Here is a 21,358-nt window from a genome sequence, read left to right on the forward strand (position 1 = left end):
CGCTTTATTGTCTTCTCTCCGCGATTACGGAAAGTCAAGTTGCGCCGAATTCCCGACGTCCTCTACGGTTTCGTTCCTCAACCGCATCCCCGTCGCGACGTGCAAGTATCCGAGATATCGGGCGATCCTTTTAACTCAATCATCCCCCCCCTGATCCGCGCTCGCTTTATTTCAATCTCTGATGTCGCCCGCCTTCCGCTGCTCCGCGGCTCCGGTTTAATATTCTACGGAGAGACATTCGTTGCGACGATGATTAATCGATCGCCGTTGCTCGCAAAGGATGCAGATCACCTTACGCCACTTCTGCCTTTTGTCTCCCTTTTTTCGCGTAATTTTATGCCAGGTAAAAATACTCGTTCCGAATGACGGCGGGCGTATCTTTTTTTCTTTTTTTTTTTTTTTTAATCGATCGTCACCCTTATTCCAATCTTGAATATGAAGATTTGGGTCGTCGAAGTTCAAAAGTGGAGCATCGAGAACGCCGTCAATGACTGCGATTGAAGAGATTGCGATTAAAAAGTGAGCCCCGCGGGGATAACAATACAAGAGATCCACGAGCCAGATGCAACTTTGCTCATTAATATCCGACGATCGGCCGCTATTATGACGCGGTATATTCGCTTTTAATAAGAACCATCCATTAGTCTCTCTGTCTCTCTCTCTCGCCGGTCCCGGTTTCTCGTATAATTCTGTTTGCGTAGCTTCTGACGGATATCCCATTACGGGAGCCGGGAGATCAATAATAACGCAACTTCTCCTATTATAATTAAGAAATAAGCAAGATGTAATTACACTTCACACTCACTTTGAATTTATCCTCCTCGCGCTGCTCCTCAATTCTATTGAAGCTAAGATATCCATTGATAATACGCGTGCCGCAGCTGGCGAATTGGCAACGGCCGACCACCACGTCGCGTAACCGACGTAAAACGCTCATTAATATCGGAAAGCAGATTGCCATTATTCATCTTCCCCCTTTCGCTTAGTCACCGTCTCCGTATCTCCGAATTTTTGCGCGCGCCCGCGCTCTCAATACCGCGCGTGTTACGCCACACACGCGCGCGCGCGCCGCCGCGTTTTGTTAAGAAATCGCGCGGCGCAAATGACGCCGTGTCCGGCGTCGAATCCGACTCGCTGCAATTTTGTCGGTGGCACGCAACGGTCGTTAGTACTCGATGCTTTTTGACATTTGAAAATGAATAATCCGCGCGCGGCGCTTCTAGATGATAGCGTTACATAAAGTAGCGTTACATGAATGCCCGCGTTAATATTCACGACTCGGCGATTGAATTCGGAATGACGCGGGAGTTCAGTGGAGCGCGCGTTGCGTAAAAAGAGGAAATGGAAGAAAGTAACGAAGAATAAACTGAAATGTGGTAATAATAGCAAAGCTCTGAAATAGTTTCAATTAAATTTTTAAATAATATAGGGTAAACTCGGGTAAGATGGCCATAGTTCTTTTAAATGCAAAGAACATACTTTGATTTTTATTATTTCTCAATAACGTTTGGTATATTACTTCACTGAAGCTTTAAGTATGTAAAATTATCGGCATTAAAGAGAAAATACTTAATAAAAATTTTTTATAATCAAAATTTAAACATGAACATTGGCCTTTCACAACTTTTAGGGAAAAGACGGTTATAGTATTATAGAACAGTTGGCTATACATTTTTTATGTACTTAACATTTATAGAATAATAAAAAAACTTATAATTTAGTTTTATTGCCACATATTATCACATATTTAATTTTATTTTTAAACATTTTTAATATTAAATGTTCACACAAGTTTAGGATTAATTTAACTTATTGTCACTATTAAAAAAGAAAAAAAAATATATAAGAGAGGTTCTGTGGCGACTATAATCGTTGACAATTGGCAGCCGCACATATTCTGAATTTGGCTTCGTTTGAATTTAACTTCAAACAAATTGAAGAATTTCTTTCTCGCCGACAGACGTCGCATAATGAATTTACTCATAATTAAGATGACTAATCAAACTGTATATAAGAAGGGACGATTCGACGTCTCTTCGCTCGCTGAGCGAATGTAATACTTGCTCCTACTTGAGCGAAGATCTTCCTGATGTCCAAGGGAAGTATTCCGTATATCTCTCAGACAGCAGGAAAATCTTCGCTTAAGTAGGAGCAAGTATTACATTCGCTCAGTAAGCAAAAAGACATCGAATCGTCCCTTCTTATATACAGTTTGATTAGTTATCTTAATTATGAGTAAATTCACTATGCGACGTTTGTCGGCGAGAAAGAAATTCTTCAATTTGTTTGAAGTTAAATTCAGACGAGGCCAAATTCAGAATATGTGCGGCTGTCAATTGTCGACGATCATAGCCGCCGCAATATATGATATGTCAAGATAAAATATTAGATGCACAATTTAATTCTCGTCTTTTTTAATAAAATATATACATACTTTCCCCGAAATGTCATGGCTATCTTGCCCAAACTGTGAGAAAAACATAATCATAGTTACACATTACAATTTACATATATACTTTTGTTACGTGGGTAACGTTTATTGCGACAGCACAACTGTAATTTATTTGACATTGTGGTAATTTTTAATGAACACATGAAAAACTTTGCAGGCAGTCAAAAGTAAAAAACGTGATATGACATCCACAATATCGTTATTTCGAATAGTATATAGACATAAACTACAGTAAATATTGATTATCTTTGAAAATAATTACGAGAACACATTATTTAGCAATTATTGGAGGAATTATAACCATTGGCCATTTTTTTCCGTATGATCATCATACCCTAACTTACCCTAACCAAATATTCAGTAATGTTTAATAATTATATTAATAGTAATCAATGACAATAATAACCACTCGATTACCAAATGGTTACTAAATATTTGATTACATTAGCTAAGCATTAAATTGAAATCATTTCATCAAAACTTAGTAACAATTATCTACACACATAAAAATATTCTTGTACTAAGAAAAACAATTTAATCATTTTTTTAATTTTTTAAAGATAATCTTTGCAAAAAATATCTTCTTGGTAATAGTTTCAAAATACTCATCATTTATTTAAAACAAGTTATTTAAAATAAACTTCTGTGTACACACAAAAAAATATGTATTGAATTAAATAAATATAATCGAATAATTCAGAAGTTCACATATTCGCAAATCTATTATTCAAAATAGATTCTGAATCCTAGTAATTTAATATTTTAAGAACATTAAGTTAAAATAATTATTTAGACTTTTCTCTTCGATTCAGTTTTATAATATTTTTCAAAAGAATAAAAATTCTTTTTTCAAGTACAACATGAGTGTTTTCTAAAATATGTGTATAAATATATTTTAAGACTATAATCAAAAAAATATCCTTCATTGAAAATAATTGTTACTTATTAGAGGAAAAGACGTGAACTGAGCAATCGCTTTTCTCCGCAGTAGCATTTTTCTGGGTGTAGGCTTGATTATTATTATCATCAAACCTTTCCGTAGTGGAATTCGTTACCGCGGTGTTGTCACTGTGCTATCCATCGCGGAAATTCACGTGTCTCTCCCGGCTGTTTCACTCGACGTTATTGAAATACGCACGGGCTCATTGTAACTTCCTGGAATGTTTGTTTGCGGTCGCGTCCGCTTCACGCGCAATGCGCGATCAGTTGTCCACATTTGAATGCTTATTCTCGTGCCATCCGACCCTTTTTCGTTTTTCTTTCCATTTTCCCTAATGTGGCATCGCGCGCGCTCGCAGTAATCGGAAATAACCCCGGCGAGCCTCGTTGAAATTCTGAGCCGCGTGCTCGCGCCGAGTGTATTCGAATTTCACTCGTTACCCGTATTACCGTGACGTTACATTGCCAACGGAATAACGGAGACGCGAAGGAAAGGGGGAGGGGGGTGGGAAGGGAAGGAAACGACGTGACAAAGGAAACTGCAACTTTCGAGAGAACCGCCCCGAACGGGGGATTCTCTCCCCCGTGATTTGTATGTCTTCATCGTTCGTACTAACAATTTATTCGTAGTCAAAAATCCCGCATGCTTCCTAGGCTAAAAATGTCCCAGTCTCCTTGAAAGCTACGACTGCTCGAAAACTGCTAGACATCTACTGTCACACTATCGAGATCTTCGAAATCGGATTCGTTAAGGTGGAGGGATCGATTCGCCAACGGGGAAACGAGAACCGATCTTCTCCGAGAGAGAGCAAGAAGTACAGTGTAGAGAGAACGAGATCGGTATTAGAATAAGAGAGTAGAAAAGAAGTGGTAGACTAGCTCCTCTTCGAGACGAGAGAGAAAGATCTCTCCGAAAATGTATTCGTAAGTCTCAGCATCACCGACGACGACGACGTCCCCCGGCCTCGCTCACCGTTATTGCCTTATCTTATTACTCGCACGTGCATGCCAAATCGCGCGGATGTGGACTTGCCTTTTTCTCTCACCCGAGGTCTTTTCTCGTCGGCCGATTATCGGGACGGGCGGCTCGCCCAGCTCGACGTCGACACAATTACGATAACGACGACGACGTGGAGAATTCCGTTTTCGAAGGATCGCGTGCCGCCTGCGATGAAAATAGGGGTTACTCGCCGCCGCCCAGCGAGAGCGCCTGGACGATCCTCGGGTCGGCCTTGCTACCCTCCCGGAATTCCTCGAGCGTGAGCTTGTCGTCGTGATTCTTGTCCATCTGATCGAAGATTTTGTCGACCCTCTTCTTCGGGGTCTCGTCCTCGCCCTGCGGCTGCTGTCCCTGGAACATCCGACATTTGTTCTCCGCTCAGTGTTCCCGTTGATCAATGGGGGATTATCAAATTGCCATTCTACTTTTATTACAGCGCGCTAAAATAGATCTTTATTACAGTTTACGAGGCTATAATAGCACGCCATTCCTTAAATTAGAAAAAAAAATTACCGAACAAAGTTTTCGTCCAATAAAGAAACTTATATAATCGAATATAAATATACAAAATATTATATGTATAAAATATGTGCATATATCTGTTTTCCCTTGTATAACATGTGTGTTATATACGTATACAAGAAAAATAATAAAAGAAGATTTTCTTCTTTAAAATAATAAAAGATAATTTTCTCATTTTTTAAATGAAAAACGAAGCTTGAGAAAATGTGAAAAAATTACTTTAATATAATAATGTATAAAATTATATATGTAATTATATATAAATGTAATCGAAATTTACTTTCTGTAACAAAAAATATAAAAGTGTTATTTTAGTTATCTTTTAATTATTCTTATTTTATTATGTTTTTCCTACATGTTTAGACAGAGATTTTATATGAAAAAGAAAACATATATTAATATATATATTTTATATGTGTAATTGTATTTATATTTGATTATAGAGTTGATTACAAACTTTATTGGATAGAAAATGTCACTTCGTTAGAAAATTTCTGTCCCTTGTTGAACATTTATTATCACTTGTGACATGCAAAAAATGTAATACCTATTATCGTGAGATTTCAACGTTACTACAACAACGCGCGGTAAATACGACGGATTTCATTACCCGTTAATATTTTATTGCCCGAAATCCATTGCTGATAGTGCTGATAGATGATGATTCACGATATTGACTTTTAATGCATTCGTTTGATCTAGTGGGTTTTAATTGATATCGGCTGATCTGCACTAAATTCTCTACATCACGATCTGACTTTATCAATTGCGTTCAATCGCATTACGCGGCTTGATAGGGCTTATTGTTTTAAAGTCGACCCTCAAAGTTTCATACGCCTTTGTCGACCTGCGTGTTTATGGATTACTATGTGCACGCTTCGCAGGTATGTATATAATACGTCACTGTATTTCTCTTTGAAATTAATATTAACGAGACTTCAAGGTGATTAATGGCGAACCATTGTCGCGAGACGGATTTGCCGCGTCGAATTTTACGTTAAAATCTGCCTGGGCCCACATCTGTATAGCCTTATGAATACATTGAGATATTTTACCGGATTTCTCTAGGGTTTTCTAAGTGGACAGTTTATGAGTTATTCGCGTCTCGGTGGAAGTAACATAGTTTTCATAAAAAGTTTTAATTTAGTTTTAACGTAAAGTATAATCATAAATATATGCGACTTCATAATTTAATTAGTGTTACGACGTAAACTGCACGCAAATTTACTAGTGTAGATTTTCTACGCACTTTAAGGGATGCGATCCTAAACAACAAAAATTAAACCCGCACAGAAAAAATGATTCTTTTGAAGTATCTAAAAATTTAGCGAAAGAGATATAGTTCTGAAAAATCATTTTCTTGGTCCATCAAAGTAATTATGCAGGATGCGGAAGCATGATAAATAAAAAGTTTGGTCATTCAAGCAACCATTTTGAACATTCTACAGTTATTTTAATGATCCAACAAAATATTATTTTCATTCTAACTTAAATTTTTAAATACTTGAGCAAAACTTTATTAAAATACGTAGGTTAAAATCGATCTTGAAACATAGTATCGTTTAATTAATCTTGATTATATCTTGAAAATGAATTTAATATTTGCAATTGTAATGTTATATTTGTCGTGATTTAAATGAGAAACTCAAATAAAGTTTGCTTTAAAATAAAGCTCGAATTCTTTGTTTCTTCTGACTTAATAGTCGATTCTAAAGAGAGATGTGATTGGAGGAAAAAATTGCATTTAAAATAACTCCATTTCAGATGAGAAGATTGCATGATTTTTCATACAAATAACTAGATTTAGGTTAAAAAAACTGACTTTGTCAGTGTGACAACAAGAAATATAGAACACTACTTTTATTTGTGTACGTACAGCAATAATGTTGGATAATAATATTTTTGCATCGCATATCGATCAATAATGCATAATTATTTAGAAATCAATTTGCTTTTTGCAAACATATCAAGATATCAACGGCAATCAAATATTCATTTGAAGAGAATAAAGTTTATTTTAGTGTTAATTAAAAAGTATTTATAGAAATTAACTTCTTTTTATTATTTTCCTTATATTATTTGATAGCAAAATTGTATGATTTCCGAAGAAATTAATAGAAAGATATGAAATTAAATTATACTTTTTATAGCAATTTAAATTATTTGCAATTAAAATTCACAATATTTATAAATTACATTTTATAAATCTTTTATTTAATAGAATTACACAATTTCACACGTTTTGATAAAAATTTAAAAGAAGAGTAATAGTAGAAAAGAAAGTGGTGATCCATTATTGTAATATCTCCGTAAGAGTTCTAGTGATTACTTGTAAAATTATTTATTTACATAAACAAAAATAAAAACACATTAATTTCTACTTTTATATGAAATAATTTAATTTTTATTATTAATACATATATATAATTATATATGATAAATTTTAATTAGTACAGGTAAAATAGATTTACCTCATATTTATTTGTTTTATCAACTAAATTATTACATACTTGTTGAATAGAATACACGTAATGAATGATTCACAAATGTTCTCATGAGTAGAAATCATTATCATAGACGACGCTAACGTCCGTAAAATACGCGGCAATGGAGCTGTAGAGATAATATTTGTCGAAACTACTATTTGATATAACGGAATGCATTTTTATTTTTCAACACGTCAGATGTTCGGGACAATAAACGAGCACACGGCCTCGGTGTTTGTATTGTGATGTGCCGCCGCAGACGTTGAAACGGGACACGTGCGTGTCGCCACGTTATTATCTTTTGAAACGCGATCGTTTCCGATTGCAGTAGTTTACGATATTTCGAGCGATTAATTAACTCCCGTGGCTAATGACTCGCGTGTATCGTGCTTATCGACAACAATTATTTAGCGGATATCTCGCGCGATTCACTTGAAGCATTAGATTTGAAATAGAAGTTGAAGTAATAGAGAATGTATGGGATTATTAACGGGACTATGTTACTACATCGGTATCTATACTGTTCCGTTGCGATATTTGGGTTACTTAATTAATAATTAATTCCTTTAATGTTACTTGGGAATTATATCATTTCTCGTCGCGCTCTGTGAATCTTTCGTGAATTCTAAAGCAAAAATCATTAACGGGTTTAAAGTGCAGAATTAAATGCGAACGATCGAACGATTCAATTAACGGGGACCCGCTACATATCGACCATTTATTAATATTGAAATTGTAACGCACCGGACGAAATATCCGATATTTAAATATAATAAATTTCTTATAGTATAAATTTTTTTTAATGGATTTTATAATTAAATATTATAACGGAGACAAATTGGCACTTGGAGCTTGTTTTTAGACTGACCTGATATTATGACGCAAATGATGGGGTCTTAGCTCGAAGATTTGACATCTTTATACCAGAAACAAAGGAAGAAACGTAGAGATTGTGAGACAAGTCATGGCTCTTATGCGACGAACTCGTTTTACGCGTCGGGGAAATGCGGTTGAAAGAACAAAGTGTCGTGAACAATTATTTTAACGGGAGTGCTATATAAAGTGTCACTTGATTGTCGCGTTCTTTATTATATTCGTTCGCGCGTGATCATAATTAATAGTATTTACACGAGTGTTGGACTACCAAGAAATCTGATAGTGAGAAGAGGAGAAGGAGGAGAAGGAAACTTAAGCGGCATCGAGCGAAAGAGAGGGTGAGTGTATTATTATTTATATATAACAAATTATTTGCTGTTAATTGTTTATTTTGATGATTTAAAGAAGGAATTAAAGTGAGATTTTTTATATAAAATTTTACAAAGGCATGTATTTAAAAAGATTAATTTTTTAAAATTATTTAATTATTTTAAATAATTTTTAAGGGTGATTTTAAAATTGCATTTAATAATTATTTGTCGTTAATCATGACAACCGAGGAAATTTCTTTTATCTACTTATTAGATTTGTTTGGATAATTTATAAAAATGGAAGCAAAAAACTTTTATTTATAAAATTTGATAAAAAGTTATATTTATAAAGTTTTTCGAAAATTATATAATTCGTTGATTTTATTACTAATAAAATATATCTTAATTTTTTTGTGCATTGCTATAATTTTGATCTTATTTGTATTTTACAGATTAACATAATTGCAAGGTAAGTTCCAACTTTGCTGCTGTGCGTCGTATTGGTAAGTGACAGATTAATCTTTTGAGTTAAAGACTCGAGATTATTAAAATTAGTAAAAATTTTTAATCACCATGCTTGATAATCATCTTTCATAATTATTTTGATAATCCAATAAAAAGTTATTGTCAGATTTGTAACTAGGTAAATCTTTAGCTTGAATAGAACTGTTTCTTCCTTATTTTTATTCGGCGTTTACCTTATATATACTTTTTTAAATCTATTCATTTCTCTATGTATATTCATATTTCATATCAGTTAAAACAAAGTGAAAAATAATGTAACAAAATAGCGTTTCAGTTTCAAATAATCGGGGCAGTATATTAAACTCTTAACAATCGTAACAAATGCGAAACGGAAACTTCGGTGCTTTCGCAAACATGAGTAATTGTTTTGCTTCCCATTTAAGTCTCTTCATTTTATCTCTAATTAAAATATGACACGTCTAAAATATGAAACGTCATCTTGGATATCTCGGCTGATATTTGAGGCGAGATTCGCGAGTAACGATTATATGTAAATATGGGTTTTAAAGTTTTAGTAGATGTTACAAACGACGAAAGATTAGAGTGCGGGTTGCATAGTACGAAGATGCATTGTAACTCAAAAGAAGCCGCGCGTACGAGTGCTCGTCAGGAGTAATAGCCGGGTGGAGGTGACGTTATAGTTTACGTTGCTAACTCGCTTGTAACATGTATTGCTCGGAAACTGCAGAGGAAGATTATAACTTCCACTATATAGGTTACACATAACGCGCCGCGTTCAGATAAAATATCGACTTGATGTTAAGCGTTTGTACGCTGCAATGCATTTACGATTGGATCGCAGCTACCAAGTTGTTAAATACGAAAATCTTGTGCTATCGTGACCTTATTTACAGACGAATAAGTGAAATGCAATGATATAAACGTGAAATGAGCGGAACACAATATTACACATATCAAACAAGTGAACGCATAATAGAATATTGCGATATACAGATTATTCAGTTTTGTTTATTTTATCGAAGCAACATACTTCCGTAGGAAGAACTTAACAAATTTGAAATTCAAATTCAGATGACGTTAGTAAAGCGAAGATAGTTATTTTGAGAAAATCTCAGAATAGGCATTGGTAAGAAAAACGTATTAGAGCTCGACTCAATCGGAGAGCAAGCAAGGTTTCACGTTTCGAAAGCTTCCACGCGGGTCAGAAAGTAATTTGAAGTAGATGTACTTACAACCATCCGATATATCGCGTCGACTATATTGTACATCTCAGCCCTTGTGATGAAGCCGTCGTTGTCCAAGTCGTACAAACGAAAGGCCCCTGAAAAGAGACGAGAGAAGGGAGAAAAACGCAATTGAGTTCTGGTACTGAAATTCTTGGAGGACACACAAAATCCACAAAGGTGCGCTTTGTTCGGATGAGAAACCGGTATCTTTCGTTTCACGCACGATTCGTTCGCGAGCTCGTGAGTTTGATTTTCTTCGATGATATTCTGACCGCGACATTCTCGACAACGCTTTCATTCTTTACTTTTGTTCGGATTATGATCGTTCATCAATAACAGTTTTCCCTCGAGACGAACAATCGAGGTCATATTATTACGTAGCGATCGCCTTTCATAGGTCAACATGAATTTTATGTGTAACGATTACAATATGCAAATCCTTTCTGTCGCGCGATTCTGTAACTCGATAAGACTATGTCAATATTATTACACTGTCGCAAATATTATATATGATAAAAAAACTGCGCGATATATATCTACCAACATTTTTCATCAAATTACAGAATTGCACTATTAGATTTGAATTTGCAAAAAGCGTAGACGTTATTGCTTGACAATGAAATAAAATTACTTTGTTTTAATTGAATACAGTTTTACTAAAATTTTTCTGCTTTTATTTGAGCAATAAAATTTTCACTAGGCAAAAATTGAAATAGATTTAATAAAAATATTTCATTTAAAACGTGTATCTATGAGAAACAATATTTGAAATAAGTATTGCGTAATATTCCTGATAAAAATTTTTATACAAATTAAAACACCAGAAATAATGGGAAAATCAATATTTTTTTTCTCAGAATTTTATTGATATATAAAATCTGAAATATTTAAAGATTTATAAAACTTATTTAAAAATTTGAGATATTTACAAAATGTTACAGAAATTCTGAATAATTTTAAAATTTACATAAAAGTTCTGAGAAAAATTTTTCCAGAGAAATATGAAAAAATAAAGTAGTACTATTTTTTTAAAGAAAATTTATTGATTCATGACATATCGAAATATAAAATAGTATCTTATTTCAAGAGAGTATGTATATAAGTGACGTATGTAACACACATTCGATATTTTTTTCTCTTAGCTTATAAAAATTATTATTGAATGATAAAAATATATGTTTTTATTGATGAAACCGTGTCTTTCCATCGATTTTATCAAAACGTAAGAGCAGTTGAGATTCGTCTCCGATATCTATTCTAATTTTTTGTGCAATGTTACTGTGCCAAAAGTTACTAGCTTTTTACTTCTTAATAAAATTCAATTTAATTGACTTAATCGCGTTAGGTTAATCAAAGAGAACTCGCGGCGCGACTCCAGCGACTGACCGCGATGTGTCTAAAGTAAATATGTAAACAGAGTACCCACGCGGGAGAATACTTTGAAATTCAAGTAGATAAGTTTTCCATAAGAAATAAAAGGCAAGGTACTCACATTGAAGCTTTTCGTCTAGGTTGCCGCGCGACGTCACCGAGAGCGCTCTTATGAACTCCTCGAACTCTATCGTGCCGTCCTGAAACAACAATTCGACGTATCTTTATTTTGTCGCACGCGAGATGTTCTCTCGTATTGATCGCGGTATATTCGAGGATCACTTTGCGATCGCGTTTCTTCAAAGGCGAATAGCTATCGACCTGCCAGTCTGACAATTGTGTCGGCATACATTGTGCAAATAGTTTTCCCTCTCCCGGGTATTTGTATTTTTCTCTCGGGCCGCAAATCGAATAGTCTCGCGAGAGAGAAATCCGAGGAAAATTTCCGTCTCAAATATTTTTCCCAATATTTTCAGTAAACATACTCAATTTCGCGGCGCGAACGCTAAATATATTCACGCTTGAAAGGAAGCGAACTGATTAAACATTGCGGTTATCAATATACGATCGTTATCTTGGTCCTGGCGCGTGAATTTGTTCAGCGTGCAATTTGCAATGCAAATTAACAGGCTATTCTTACCTGAAACCAGAACCGAATGCCCAACCGGACGGTTAAACGGGCAATAAAGACGTTGCGAGGGGCAGCGCCGTACAGCGTAGGGGAGGGAAAATAATTTGAGTAAGAGATAGTGCCGGGAGAGAATCGCGTGATCCGTCGTTTTTGCACGCGAACGTCGAATATCTGACGGACGCGAATCCGAAGGGGGCACGAAGGCTCGCGGAAAACCACGGCGTTTACACACGTGACAAGAAGAAACTCACGGCATTCTCGTCGAAGACTCTGAAGACGAGGGAGGCGAACTTTGACGGGTCACCGTGAGGGAAGAACTGCTTGTAGATCTTTATGAAGCCCTGAAATCACGCGAGCGCCATGTTCATCGTGAGTTTCTTACCCGCTGTATTGATTATTGCGAGTGATTAACCCTTTCCTCCGCTATTGTCGCCACGTGACATTTGATTAATGTACTTTCCGTCCTGGGTATCGCACTCAGCTATTTATATCAATTTAATTTCTCGCCACACGTCTCACTTATATTGCAAACGACGTTTTCTTGCAGGCGAAAAGAAAGGAAAGAGTTAATATAGTAGTTTCGACATTATACATATGACAGTACATACCTGTTCCTTTAGTAATCCATCGGGGCAATCCTTCAGGAATCCTTTGTGCCTACATGATATATAGTTCTTGTATCAGTAATTATTTCTTTCGGGAAAATTAAAGTAAAAGTTTTGCAACGTTAATAACACAGTTCAACACCTGAGCGAGACTAATTATTTCTTTATTTCGCAGTTTCTTTGGATGCTGAATATTAATTTGGTTTACAAATTACTCCGTCATAATTTTAAAAAATTTGTAATTAGTTGCAAAAATTACGTTATTTTCACGCATTTTTTATTCCGTCATATTATAATTACGACATGTAACGTGCTGGAAAAAATTTGTTACAATTAAAATTAAAAGAATTGTTAAGCTTTGTAGCTCTTAAAAAATTTTTGTGTAAATTTTTTGAGTTTATATAGAAAAAAGGCATAAATTAGATTATTGTAAAGAAATGATGGATTTTATATAGAAAATTTTAAAACTTAAAAGATTATATCTACAGATCTTTTATGATACTAAATTGATCAATTTTTGATATTAGGTTTGCATTCAGCGACCTAAAGAAAGCATTAAATTTAAATGAACGAAATTGAAATTTATTTGGTAAATTGTCAATTAATTTAATTTTCCGCAAAGCTTTTCCGCAATAAATCTAATATATATTTAAACCTCTTTTTAATTATATTTGGCAAATAACTCTTTTTGAGAGCTGAAGATACTGATAACGTACTTAATGATTTGATTCCAATACAATTTCTGCAGCATGTCGCATACAACAAAATATTTAAAAAAATTTTATTTATTAAAATTAAATGTAATTAAATTTAATTACAAATTTCTTAAAATCTTGACATAATGAAGCAATTTGGACACCGAGTTCGTATTCGGCGTCCAAAAAACTATAGAAAATGACTAGACTTTGAAAAGAAATCATTTTGCGTAACAGTTAGAAATTACGAAAGATTTTCTATAGTCCAGTTATCCGAACGATGTTTTGCTCTATATATAATCTGGCGCAAAATTAAATCGATTCCCTCGTTAAATCGTTTTCTCCGATTGTAGACGGGATCTTTAATCATCCTGTCGGTGCTCGTGCAAGTTCGCATAATAGCCCATTACCTTTCTTAGAGTCGGACTTACCATTGACGTATCTCCTTCTCGGTAACTGAAACAGAAACGGGAAACGACATTTGGAGCGATAATTAATTATCGGGGGCAGCCGATGTGTATCGGGTGAGTTATTCCGCGCGTGAAAAGTGCCCGCGGCGAGGAAAAAAGCGCGACGGAAAGAGTCCGTGAGTGAGCGCGGGGCGGAGAGTGGCTCCTCGTATATTGTTCTCGGGCGCGCGCCCGCCATGGGCTCGTATCAACTGCCGTGTGATTTACTGCGCGACGGATTTACTCGGTAAATTCAGTACGGAGGTACGTGTCACTGAAAAACCCGATTGTCCCCGTGAAAGCGATCAAATTTTTATACGGCGCCGTGGCAAGTGGGCGGGGTCCGCCGAATCGTTTCTCTTTGCGTCACCGGACGAAAAGTGGGACGTTCGCGTTTACTTCGACGGGACATGAAACAAAAATGTATCCCCCGGAGACTGGAGGTGACTAATATAAAAAAAAAAAGAAGAAGAAGAGGGGGAAAGGGAAAAGTCGTCGCAATGCAGGGGCGATTCGTTCGGCGGATTGAATTTATTTGCGCGAAAGGGGAACCAATATCACCGCGAACGACAATCGATAACGGCGTTTGTCCCCATCTCAAGACGGATGTGCGAGCCGCTGAAGTAACGAAAGTTTTCCCTTCGAACCTTTCGTGCTTAAACGAACTGATTACTCGGCGTTTTCTTTTTTCTTTTCTTTCTTTTTTCTTTTTTGACGACGGAGGTCGGGGAAAGAAATAGGGAGAACGGTGAAGGGAGGTGCAGATACCTCTCGCCGATTTGTTTTCTTAAATTTCGAGTTTCTCAAAATTTTTTTCACGCGCGACGCATCTGTCGAAGCGGGGTTTTTCAATGAGAGCGCAAAACGAGCGCGATGGAGAACGTTGGTTTAACGTGCTGAAATCGTAATGCGAAATGGATATTTCTCGGCACGGCCCGGGGGTTTACTCCGAAACGACGAGCGCGGAGATACAATTTTTTTTTTTTAATAATAGAAAACTATTTTATTCGGGATTACATTCTAATTGGCAACCGGATGTGGGTAGGTTGCAGGTTATACTCTCTAAAGTACATGTGCCGCGTACGAGCGCTTCGCTACCCCCCACACACGTCAGCTGAACCGAATGTGCCTGTGCCGCGGGAAGGGGACAAAGGGTAAAGGGCGCGGGGAGAGGCAAACGCTCTCGGGATCGATAGAACTACGAGAGAATATGAAGAGTTTTGCGGTTTATATGGTAATCTTGCGTCGCCCCGAGTATACCATTAGCTTTCGGCAAACAGCCGCGCGTCTCGCCTCGCGCAGAAACTCCCGCGCTGCGCGGGATAATGCACGTGCGATGTCTCTCCGCTCTAATCAGGACATTATCGCGATATTACAGTCGTGCGATTTTCCTTCCCTTTCGAGGAAGGCGGCACGGAAAGTTTCTGCGACACCGCGTTTCTGCGGGAGGACAGCATGTTTTCGCGGGATATTTTTGCCTCTCAGCGCAAAAATAAAATCACTCTTTTTTTCTCTCTCTATCTTTCTCTATCTGTCTCCCTTACTTTTTCGCCAGATTGGATATTTCCGCTCGCGAAAGACCGACTCACCCGGAGCGGGAATGTCGAGGCGTGTAATTATGCGCGGCAGATCGTCTCGGCGATTGTCGCGAGGATCGATCGCGAGAGCTCGCGAGCCGATCGTTATTCCTCGGGGCTGACGGGGCGGTGGCCCGGGACGGTCGACCGAAATATTCCTATAACTATGCAAATCAGATTCGCGTGGGAGGCGTGGGAGGAAACGATTCGGTCGCGTAGACCTTCCTTTCTTCCTCCCTCCACTCCGAGGGAGTTTCGCGCGTGACGAAAGGGAAAGAAGCTCACTTAAACTCCGATTACTAATTCGATTTACGCGCGTGACGCGCGACATTTGTGACTCTTGAGGGATTCCCCGCTTTCGTCCGCCTCCTTGAATCCCGGCTGTATCGGTCGCCAGATTAACCGCCGATAGTCCCCGAAGGGTTATCTCGGGGGATATCGATCTCGTGTTTATCTCAAGTACGATCGAGCGCTTGGCGATTTCCGACGTGGAATCACCGTTCGTCGAGAAAGTTCGGGGTGGTGTCTAGACGACGAGGAGCGTCGGCAGGGGCAACGGGTCGACGCGGGAACGAGAGTTTTCTCTTTTCGTTTTTCGACGCGATTGATTCGGAGGGGGATATTCGGGAGCGACACACGGATTCGCGCCCGTTGCGTCAGGTTCTCGCGGTCCGTTTAATTATTCCGGTGCACGCCGGGGGCACAGCGGCGGACCTTTCGCGGCTCGTTTAAACGAGTAATTCCCACAGAGTAAAAATATCGAGCTACGTACGAGTTACCTGCGAAACTTGTGCACGAGCTATATATATATATATATATATATATATGTTTCGCGAGCGCGCGAGTTCACGTCACTCCTCCTCTCTCTCTCCCTTTCTGCTCAATTTACGCTCGAATCGACTTAATTGGCCGTAGTTACTTAATACTTAATACTTAAATACTTTAACCGGTTTAGTGGGCGTAGGAGTTAGAGCATGCCAACCGACCAAATTGCACCGCTCTTCTTCTTCTCGCCGTTCGCAGCCTTCATTTACCGCCTCTTCCACGTTTTCCATTAAATCTCTCGATATCTCTGCCGCTGCTGAATTTTTTTCCCCCGAATGGGGGAAAAAAAAAGAACGCGCCGCTCGGAATAATATGATCCGCTTTATCACGTTAATTTGTACAAATGCGCTCGCGAAACGAGGATTACCCGCGGCACCGAGAACTCCGAGTGATATTTATCGTTTAAATATGAAATTACTTTACCGCAACTACGTGCCCATTTAATCGTTCCACTGAAATATCGCTGAAAATCAATTGTAATAGAGAATGCAAATTTTAGGGGATTTTGTGTAAAGTGTTAAATACACTGTACCGCCGCGTTACATATTGCATTGTGTGTATCAATGATTGACTACGTAGCGAACGATGTAAAGGCTATAAAAGGCCGATAAAAGCGAATAGCATTTAATTTTAAATGTCACGCCTCGGATACGAGAGCCATGTCATTTGTGCTTTTTAGAAAAAGGCACTATTTAGAAAAATAATATAACGGTTGGACGAGCCAGGAAATGGTCGAAGAAAAAGCTTGTCGACATTTATTCCTTTGAGACGCCGAGGGTAATGAACGAATAAGCAATGAAGCTCATGTTCGTTAAAAATAAGAATTAACATTTAGATTAAAACTTCACACAAACTAAAACTACGCGTACATATGCACACGTGGACGTTTAATTTTTAAATATTTTATGATGCCGCTTATCGATTTCCCGTTCTTATTTATCGTAAGTCAGTAAAAAGAATACATTCCTTTGATAAATAAGATAATGAGAGTTTTATCTTAAAACATGAATACAAATTAGAAAATGTCTTCTATCCAATGATGTAGCAGTTTTTATAACATTCACTTTTAATTTTGTAATAATTAAGTTTTTCATAAGATAAGCAATAATGAGTGTTTGACAAAATAAACCCTACAACGAACATAGCAGACAATAACGCAACATTCTTCTTGAATTTTTCTTTTACATGAGTTGTCTGTACAAAACACTCAGAAGTTAATGTATATATATCTTGGGAATTTCTAAAAGCTTTTTACTTATTCTGTTCTACAAAATGTAATATAAAGTAGAACAAAAACTATATAAAAATTAAATTATGTTATTAATTTAATATAGATTGGTCTTTTAATGTCGTGTCTTTTATTCTATTCTATAGTTTTTACTATCTTATAGTCTGTCTTATCGACAAGTGTGCATTGTACTGCATGACTTTATGTTAAAGCTGCATTAGAGAAAAAAAGAAAAAAAGAAAAATAAAGCAATTTTAGAACGCTACAAATACTTAATTATCTATAATATATTCAATAATGTTTAAATTATACAATTTGCAAAAGAAAATTGTGCAAATTTTATTCCAGCTTTTAAAGTATTGATTTTTAATCAATTTAATAGGAAAGAAATGAATGTACATACTATAGATTTTTATTTCACGTCTAAGCAAATCATGTTTTACCTTGTATTAATATATAATACAATGTTTACTTATCGAGAAATAAAAGGATGTCGTTTTAAGAGACCTATGCCTGTATTAGTGACTTTCTCCTCTATAATTTTCATATTTTATCAGGATAAATTTAAAAGAAGAAAACATTCTCGTCTTAATTTATCACATCTTTATTTAAATAATTCTCACTTATTTAAACGCAATACTAAAGATGTCTCTCATACATTACTTTGTCACAGACTCTCTCTCTCTCTCTCTCTTTCGTTTTCACTCTGTTTTTCTCTCTCCGTTTGATAATAATCTCGGGAGATGCTTCTCTCAAGCGCATTTTCAGTCATGGCGAGCAAGTTTTTCTAATCTGCGGCTCTCAACGACGCTCGTAAATGGAAGCGTCGAGGAGTGTCGCGTCAGAGGGGACCATCGCCCAGAAATTCAGTGATATTACTGCCAGCCCGTCTGTCACCACATGCTAACGTAATCTCAGCTTATTTTTTAGTGGTCGATCCAAGTTGGCATTTTTCCTGGCCTCCCCGGGTCTCATTCGCGCTCGCCGCTCGTCCCGACGATAAAGTTGAAACTGTCGAATCAATCGACGTACGCTTTGGCAAACCGACGCGACGTCCCTCCGACTTTCAAATGAATTCCTCGCTCGCCCGTCATAGTTTTTGCCCGCGGTTTGTTCTCGCAGAGACGTACGCGCGGGTGACGCGACGCCAAGGTAAAAAGTGCGCGCCTCCTACTCGCCGTCAGTTTGCCAAATATCGGGAAAACTTGCCTCAAGGCCTGATGAATTTTTAAATAGGATATAGGACAGATGTATAAACGCGCGATATTGCGCGACCGCGCTTAGTACCATCGGGGTAAGCACGAGGTTGTGTTTAATCGCGTGCCGTAAGTGCGGTGCACGAGTCTTGAATTAATGCCGCGGAGCTCGGCTTCCCTCACGCTCCGCCGTTATTCAAATTTGCCCGTTTCACCGGGGGGGGGGGAGAGAGAAACGCCTGCCAACTGACTGCCGGGACGGGTATAATACGAGGCGTTTATCAAAATGACTTGCCTTAAACACGGCCATTCTTATTTTAGAGGGACGAGCACGTTTGCGCGCGGCATTGTGCAATCTCCCGGGACACGTGTACTATTTGCATTTTAATTTTTCGCGCGTCCCAAAGACGAGACATGACTAATCTGTAATGCATAGTAATTATGCACGTGTAGAAAGAGTTGGTCAAACACGGGGCTAAAATAGCCGTGGCAACTTAAATGTGTCCTTAAAGTATAAGAACGGCTAATGTCGTCGTTGCCGAAGCTCATGTTTCACCGCGCGTTAAAATAGAAATGCTACAAAAAAAAAAGTATTCGCTAGAACTAAATGATGTTCGGCTGAATTTATTGTGCTGTTTTATAATGTTATTTTCTTTCGCAATAGAAAATAATATTTGTAGCGAAATTAAGGATTTTAGTTGGGATTACATGCTTCGATGCTTTGAATCTTTCCTAAGGGAAGTATCGTGTTTCCAAATTGATTTGTAAGCAGAAATAAATAAACGAAATTGTACTGTCAAATCTACAATTCTATTTTTATCTTAGAACCAATCTTGGAAACTCGACTTCGAGGAATCCTTTCATAAAAATGGGATCCTCTTATTTCAAGCAAGAGTGAAAAATCAAATAATGCTTCCCCTTTTATTCTATTCCGTGTAATTCTTTATATACGAGAAACACTTTACCGTGTCGATTTGTCGACGGTGCTGTGCGCAATTGCGAATCGAACGCTCGGTTTCACATGCGTGAGATATTGAGATGCCATATTCTTGGCTACTCATGTTAAAGTACGCTTCTAAAATAGCTAATAGATTTATATTTCGCAGCAAATATATTTTACCTTTAACACTCAACTTTTGGCAACGACAGACAAATTTTTAACTTACGATATTTAGCTAACATTATTAAATCATTTCTCTACGTGTGGACCTTATAAAACTCAATTTTTTATTAAATATATATTAAATACCGAGTGGAAAGTTGTTCAACATTAATTTTTTAATTTCGTTATTACTAAAAACGCTGCGAGTTTATTAAAATGTTTTTGAATCAAAAATAAACACGCAATTCTACTCGTCGCTTTTCACATTCAACTAATGTAAACGAAAAAGATTAAATTGGGTGGCTAACATTTTATAGTAATTTGAGTACGTGTGAAATTTTTATAGTACTCTTAAAAAGATGGTACTTTTACGCAGTTTCTCTTTGCGGCTTATGTAACACAACGAACAAATGTAGAGTCGTAATGTATGTAACTCTGATACATTACATATACGCTAACAAAAGCTTAATTTATTAAATATTATGTTAAAGAAAAATGAGTTATACTATTAATAAAAACTTTATACTGTTAGAAAAAAAATGAAATATTGATGAAATATTAATTTTTTTAGAAAAACTTTAAGAAAGAAATGTTGCTTTCCAATCACAACGCGCTCTAACAATATATCTCAAACATAAGTGGGACATATAAGATATCAAGCTATGATGAAGGCTACGAAAGCTGAGCCCTTGTACATTTCGCTATATTCCATCCTTTACTGTGCGCTTATGTATCGTGAAATAACCATTAAGCCTTTTACGGTTCTTGCAATAAACATTTTACGTAGGTCATAATACATGATGCTTACTGCATTGAGAAATTGATTCAACTCACGATGGTTTTGTTAATACTAACAGTAAAGAACTGAAATTACACTACAATACTAATATGATATAAAAGCATATAACAGGGTAGTTGCGAGCAAGTTATCTTTACTATTCACGTTCTTTCTGACTTTTGCGGAGTAAAAATCTTTACTTAAATACTGGAGTTATCTTATTTCGAACGAGTGCGCGTAAGAACAGCATTATCTTGAGATACTTCGTTGAGTTCCAGGGTCCATTTAATCATTTGGACTGGCGCATGGTGGAGCATCGATAGATAAGAGAAGAAGCAAAGGCGGGCAGAGAAGAGCGCCTCACCGAGTACGCCTTTTCGAAGCGTAGTTGCTCCGAAAACTCATCTCGATGTATACCGCCTTTATCCCACGAGAACGTAATCTCCGCTTATTTTCCCGGCGGAGAGCCGGCAGGAATCCTCCCCCGCCGCCGACTCATTGGGCCAGGGTTTCGATCAATCGGTCGGAATCCTCGATCCTTCCGAAATAAAATACTACCCCCCATTTCCCTTCCCGTAGCTCATCGAGAGAAACCACCTCGTC

At 37.1% G+C, this 21,358-nt stretch overlaps 1 protein-coding gene across 1 annotated transcript in view; it reads right to left on the minus strand.

The window, feature by feature from the left end:
- Window positions 1–2,770: 2,770 nt before the first annotated feature.
- Window positions 2,771–21,358, minus strand: part of LOC105828415 (frequenin-1) — a 55,676-nt gene continuing 37,088 nt past the window's right edge. The window contains exons 3-8 of the mRNA XM_028192109.2: window positions 14,032–14,056; window positions 12,909–12,957; window positions 12,552–12,641; window positions 11,791–11,869; window positions 10,305–10,393; window positions 2,771–4,742 (exon numbers count right to left, since the gene is read on the minus strand). Of these exons, the coding sequence (XP_028047910.1) occupies window positions 4,575–4,742; window positions 10,305–10,393; window positions 11,791–11,869; window positions 12,552–12,641; window positions 12,909–12,957; window positions 14,032–14,056 (500 nt within the window). The 3' untranslated portion in view covers window positions 2,771–4,574. The remainder of the gene's footprint in view (window positions 4,743–10,304; window positions 10,394–11,790; window positions 11,870–12,551; window positions 12,642–12,908; window positions 12,958–14,031; window positions 14,057–21,358) is intronic.

This window comes from Monomorium pharaonis, chromosome 1 (assembly GCF_013373865.1).
Source record: "Monomorium pharaonis isolate MP-MQ-018 chromosome 1, ASM1337386v2, whole genome shotgun sequence".
Taxonomy (NCBI): Eukaryota; Metazoa; Arthropoda; class Insecta; order Hymenoptera; family Formicidae; genus Monomorium; species Monomorium pharaonis.